The sequence below is a fragment of the Cryptomeria japonica genome, chromosome 3 (assembly GCF_030272615.1).
Source record: "Cryptomeria japonica chromosome 3, Sugi_1.0, whole genome shotgun sequence".
NCBI classification, from domain to species: Eukaryota; Viridiplantae; Streptophyta; class Pinopsida; order Cupressales; family Cupressaceae; genus Cryptomeria; species Cryptomeria japonica.
The window spans coordinates 394,483,823-394,490,597 of NC_081407.1; the positions used below are offsets into that span (position 1 = coordinate 394,483,823).

At 33.7% G+C, this 6,775-nt stretch overlaps 1 protein-coding gene across 1 annotated transcript; it reads right to left on the minus strand.

Annotated features, from left to right (window-relative positions):
* Positions 1 to 5,273: 5,273 nt before the first annotated feature.
* On the minus strand, positions 5,274 to 6,494 carry LOC131047883 (B-box zinc finger protein 32-like). Its single transcript, XM_057981691.2, has one exon. The coding sequence runs from the start codon at positions 6,105 to 6,107 to the stop codon at positions 5,529 to 5,531; it is 579 nt and encodes a 192-aa protein (XP_057837674.2). The 5' UTR covers positions 6,108 to 6,494; the 3' UTR covers positions 5,274 to 5,528.
* Positions 6,495 to 6,775: the final 281 nt, after the last annotated feature.

The window sequence follows — 6,775 nt, forward strand, 5'->3', positions numbered from 1 at the left end:
ATCTCCTCTTCAATGGTTGAATCCTTGACTTGAATGCAACACCTAGCCTTGAAGGGATACTTGAGAATGCTCAATGCTGGAAAAGAATGCTTCAATGCTCTTGAATGCTTGATCACTTATGCAACTTGACACACTCCAATCTTATCCAACTTCAACTTATCCCACTTCAACTTATGCAAATGAGATAATGAATGCCCCTTAAATACATGTTACTAGTGGATTTGAATTTCGTCACGGGCTGACATCAGGGGAGTTTCTCGCCCAATGCACAACCAACAATGCAACCCTAGGAAGGGTCCTACCCCAAAATAGGGCAGGGACAGGGGCGCCATGCCCCTATCCTAGGAGGACAAGGGCGCCACACCCCTGTCCAAGGGGGGACAGTGGCGCCATGCTCCTATCCTACCCATTTCTTAGGGCAAAGTGTGGACGGGGTGACGCAGAGGCCAAGGAAGAAGTTGTTTCTGCAACCTGAGCAATCTCTGGTCTCCGATCAGGCTAGAGGATTCGAACTCGCATGTGTGAGGACCCTAATGTAGTCGAAAATTGCTAGGGTCGCAATTTTATGACACTACAAGGACTTAGTTTCAATTTGATTTATGGTTAGATTATTTAGTTTTATCTAGACTTCAATTTGGTTTATTCTTATGATTAGGAGGCAAATTGTTTTACTATTAGGGTTGAGATTATATATGGAATAAAGCAAAAATTTTAAATAATGTGGTTTAAAATAGTTTATCATATATCTTCATGTCATCTTCTATTCACCTTATGTTATATCATCTTTAAAAACCATACCCTAACCCTATCATTATCTTAATTTTTTTAATATATTGTTATTCATAGTGATTTAGGGTTCAATATTTTATAAATTTAGGGCTAGGATTCACTTTAGTTCAATGATAGGGTTACGATTTATTTTGGTTTCTTTGAGGGTTGTATTTGTTACAATGTTAGAGTTCAATTTGGTTGAAGATTAGGGTTTAATTTGATTTAGTGTTAAGGTTTGGGTAAAATTTTATTCATGGTTATAGTTCAATTTACTTTAATGCTCATTTAAGATTAGGGTTCGTATTTGGTTAGTGCTTATTTAAGATTGGGGTTCTATCTAGTTTTGTGTTTAATTAGGATAATGGGTAGAACTTAATTTGGTTTATGATTAGGGTTGATATTCAATTTGGTTTCTAGGGTTATAGTTCAATTTGGTTTAAAGCATTAAGGTTACGATTCAATTTGGTGTATAGTTTGGTTTGGTTTGGTTTGAATTTGGTTTATTGTAAGGTTTAGGGTTTAATTTATTTTATTGTTAGGGTTATCATTCAATTAGGTTTAGTGTTATAGTTAGGATTTAATTAAGTTCATATTGAAGGTTCAATATCATTTTATTTTAGGGTTAGGGCTTAATTTTTTGTAGGGTTGGGGTAAGGTTCAATTTGGTCTACTATATTATATTAGGTTTACGATTAGGGTTTAATTTGGGTCCAATATTACTATTAGCTTTAGGGTTCAATTAAATTTATAGTTAGGGTTCACTTTGGTTTAGTGTGAGGGTTAAGATTATAGATAGAATCAGTGTCATGATTGGAATTAAAAGACCAACCCTAATCTAATAATGGTTGAGTTCGATAATGCTCAATGTTCTTTAGTTTTCAATTATTTTTAGGGTTAGGGTTCAATATTATTTATTGAATGTTCAATTAGGTTTAGAGTTGTTCATTTTGGTCAATTTGGTTTGTTGTTAAGGTTATAATCCGATTTTGTTTAGAATTCAATTTGGTTTAGTGTTAGGTTTCAATATGGTTCAAAGTTAGGGTATATTTTTTAATTGCTTTACTATTAAGGTTAGGGCAAAATATTCTTTACTTGAATTTTATTTAGGGTTATGATTTTAAAATCTGGTTTACTGTTAGGATTAAGGTAAATCAACTGGCTTATGATTTGGACTTGGATTGGTTTAAGACTAGGGTTCACTTTGATTTAGTGTTGGGATTAGGGTTTGTTTTGTGCCATTTTTATTTCCTTGTGCATGGATTTATATCTCTTCATTTTTAGTACAGTCTCCTTGTATTTATTCCATAATGCGTATATCTTTACCAATCCCCTAGATTTATGTTTTGTAAAATAAAAGACTTTGGTTGTTGTGCACTTTGTGTTCTACAGTTTAGACACGTAGAAAATACATTAGTTCGAATGTTCCTAGTTTTTCTCAAATAGGCTTACGTTAGTGTTAGATCTGGTTTATGTTAAAGTTCATTGTAGTTTAAGATTAGTTTCTTTTTGGTTTAATGTTCAATGGTAAGGTTGAACTTTTTCTAGGAATAGGGTCGATTTGATATAGGGTTTAGGGTTAATTTTGTATATGTTCAAGTTTGAATTTGGTTTAGGGTAGAATTTTGTTTAGGATTAGAATTTCATTTGGTAAGTTTAGGTTTAGGATTTAATTCATATAATGTTTAATCCTTAGATTCAATGCTAGAACTAACACTAAAACCAATGAAGATATAATATTTTTTTGTGAAACATTGACTTACCATTTAGAAGCTTGAAGTTACAAAGCTAGCACACACGTTGATCAAATCCTCTCCTCTAGTATAAAGGAGAAAAGTGCATACTTGTAACACATAATTTGGCTCTTTTGGCATGTTTACTACCCTTGAGCTTTAACTTAACACTGTTGTATGTAATATATCTTTGTTCATAACTCAATTCATATTGATTTCTCCATCATGGATGAAATCATAATTGTGTTTACGTCCTAGCAATATTGGATCATATGCCTAATCTTGTCCTTACTTTTCAAAATTCAAATTCTTGCCTTCCAAAGCTGACAATTTTGACATTTGTTGATGTAGGTTTAAATTGTGTGTCTAGGGTAACACATTTAAAAGAATTATTCAGTGATATTTTCACAACAAGAATCAAGAGGATAATATACCATAAAGTAACATGAGCATTTTTTCTCTCACAAGAATTAGACATCAATCTTTATATATTAACATCCAACGCGAGTTATAATCAAATTGACATTAATTGTGAACTTTGCAATCAAATCTCAATACAAAGGCATCTATCAAATATTTTAACACATATGCGTGTACATCTCCTAGCACTCTTTTTCATCCTGAATCATAGCGTGTGATTCGAAACGTTGATGTTAACAAAATCTCATGCAGTGAATTCATAAACAAGACAATAATACATATGCTTGTGTCAAAGTTGAACAACACTTCATGATTAATTGATTAGCATTTATCGCCACTGCTATCTATTTTCAAACTATTAAATTAACCTACAGGTTTGATAAAGGATAAAAGAAATTTCACACTTCAACATTCACATAGTAAGCTCCTAATATAATTCTTTAACTATACATTAGCCAAACAAGTATTACAAGTATCAAAGATCTATTTTTAATATCACAAATACTTAATATTCTTATATTTATTATTTAATAATTATAAATATAATATTTGATATTTTAATTTAAATAGACATATTAATCAAAATATTTAATTATTTAATTTCTCATAAAATTAGAAGCAAAGTGGGAGTTGAAGGAGAGTGAAGCTGCAACTCCCTCTAGATTAGTCAATTCTTCTAGTGCATGCATTGTTCTCATAAAAGCCCCATCATAGTGAGGGCATTTTGCACGAAGGCGAAAACTAGTCAAACTTATATTCACTTATTGTTTCTTGATTCTATTGTTAATGCAATTTTTTATCATCAATGTTTCAAATCACACTTTTTGATTCATCATCAGAATGAACAAAAAATTATTTCATATCTTTAGAATTCTTGTTCATCCTCACGATAAACCATAGAATTAATCGAAACATTGATCAATCCAAAAACAATAGATGGATAACCTTAATTAAACTTATATTCTTTAATCCTCGGTTGGCAAAGAAAGAAAGGGCCCCATCAGCTATATAAGCATGTTGAAGGAAGGATGTTAGGGGAGAGGCTCACTTTTCAGGAAGTCTCCTAGAGAAAAAATCTATGGATATTATACCAGGTAGGGAATATATAGCTTCAAAGTTGGGGAGATCCTGACCCGGTTTTCGAATTTCCCATTTTGGTGTAAGAAAGGATAATGCTATCAAAGTTCATGAAATTGATTGTTCAAGCATTTAGTAAAATGATACACATTGAATTGAATGAAGGCTTTGGTCATAATTCTTACAAATAATATACAAGAATTCTTTACATACGATTAACAAGAATGATTAGATATAATGTCAATACAAGAGTCGATTTTATTTGTAAATGGCAACTTGACCTTGAAATTTTTTTCCAAAAGATCTATTCATCTAACCAAGTTGATGGGAGATAGACCACTTAGGGTCGCAGCTCCTTGAATTCATATTGTCTCCATTTTATGATAAATGCAAGTAGTTGACTATTAAGTCAAGTGCAATATCTTTCATATGATGGATTAGAGTGTGTGTTTGGAAAGTTGATGTAAACAAACGCACACAATCTAAATAAAAAAGAGTAACTTAACTATTATGAATTGTGGAAAACTAATTTATCTTTAATAACTTAACATATTTTGTATCATTTGATAGTTTTGTCAAGATGTCACTCTTTTAATGATGAAATTTTGTCATACAAATATTTTTCTTGCATACAAACTTAATCATAGATGCCCTTATCCTAATCATATGTTTCATATCCGTGAATAAGAATGTTACAAATGTTCATTATTTATGAGTTTTCCTTATAGAAAAATCTCACAATCTAAGTTTTATTGGAGACCTATTTTTCATAGACTGGAGTTAAACATCACACACTTAGTGTGCCAACATCTTATGTGGGTCCCACCTCTAAATTACATTTCCATTTTACTAAACCATTTTAGATGATACATTTGTGTTTGTCAAGCAGCAAATAAGTACCTCTCCTAAAAATAGATTATTTTGTTTAAAAGAAAACAAAATCTTTGATATGTATAGTATAATATATGTTTATATTACAAACTCTCTAATATTAAATAAAAAAATCTTAACACCTCTAAATAATATATAATAAATCCATATATATATATATATATATATATATATATATATATATATATATATATATATATATATCAAATCAAATTTAAGAAGGGCATTCAGATAGTCTCATGAATTGTGGAAATCTACTGACTTTAAACTCAACTTTAACTTCTTTAATTATAATTGTATTTAATTCAAATGAACTTTAAGATCAAAATCTATCCTGACCTTCATAGACCAAGTATCACTGAGATACATTCAACTTACAAAGAATAAAATCTCAAACTATTATTCATTTAGTGATATTCACTTAGCTATAAATTACCTATAAATCACTAAGTGATGCCAACTCATTTACCAACGAGACAAAAATACTTTCACCTGTCTCTGGAACAAGAGAATGAATTCTCACCCCAATAAAAACCAAGTGTTCCTCAAAATAAATACTTTTCCAAGCCCACAAGTCATTGATTCTTGTTTCTATGTTAGACAAATCTTGTATTCAAGTGCCGATCAGTTTCTCTATGTCTAAGATGAGCACTCTGCCGATCCCTCTTCCCCTTGCCCAGAAATTTCCAGTTCCAGAGAAGAGCACAACTGGGACTGAGCCAAAACGATCAATTTCACTGGTATTCCGCTGCATTCTTCAACCCTCTTCAAGCATGTCAAACTGCCCTCATTTTCGCAGAGTGACGCAGCAGACCAGAGCGCAGCAGCGAGATAAACTCTTATTTTCTGCCTAGACAAGTTCCTCTGTTTCAGCCGCCCTTTTTCAACCAAATTCATGGCTAAAGAAACCGTCCAAGGGCTACTCAGATTCAGCGCTCTGCACCACCTTTTCAGGACTGAAAGCACTTTCATGTCCGCATTTTGCCTTGAATCGCCCAATTCTGAGCAAGTCCTGCACAGACGAAATTTCGCCCTCGGGCAAGCCCCGCAAATGGCCGTGCGGGTTTGTCCATGGCATCTGCAACACAGAACAATCCTCAAATGCCTCGCAACCAAGAAATTTGCTGAATGCACCTTTGCATCGCATTCCCAGCACAGATTTGCACAGTCCGCCTCGCAGCGCAAAGCGCTGTCTTTACTGCACAGCTCGCACCGCATCTTGTTCTTCCTCCCCACCGCCGTTGAAATGGGTTTTCGTGTTTACAGATTTTTTTAGTAATGGGGGCTTGTGGAATGAATTTGAAGGCGTAAAGATGAAGAATTTGGGTGTCACTGCTCACGGATTTTTGCAGGAAAGGGGGCCTGCGGAATGAATTAAGGATGAAGAAATTGGGCCGCACTGCTCACTGATTTTTGCGGTAAAGGTGGCTGCTGAATGGATTTTAAGGCGAAAAGATGATGAAACCGGGTGTTGTTGACTAAACAGTTGAGAAGCCCAATTGGTGGGGCCAGGAATTGGTGTGGCCAGGAATTGGGCAGGTGGAGGAAATGGAAAGAAAATTATGAACTTGGTAACAAATGAATCGTACAATGACAAATCCGTGTGTAAACAGATGTCATGAAAAAGGAGAAATTGTGTGACAGCGATAGCTGCTTTTTTGGTGTTGGGAATATCTCAGAGATGGAAGAGTGGTGAAGCCATAGGGTGAGGACATGTCGGCACCATATATTTCTTCTACTCCAAATGAGAGGCTGTGTTTTGATTCTGCTATGAAAATATCTGTGCTCTATACGGCCTGCCTGGTTTTAAATACTTAAAAGGCCTCTTCCAAGTTCCAACCACAAGATTTTTGGGGATATTTCATTCTGCTGACAGCAAACTAAAC

Bases quoted from the DNA above. Each gene is read 5' to 3' on its own strand.
- LOC131047883 (XM_057981691.2), bottom strand. From the start codon at position 6,107: ATGCGGTGCGAGCTGTGCAGTAAAGACAGCGCTTTGCGCTGCGAGGCG.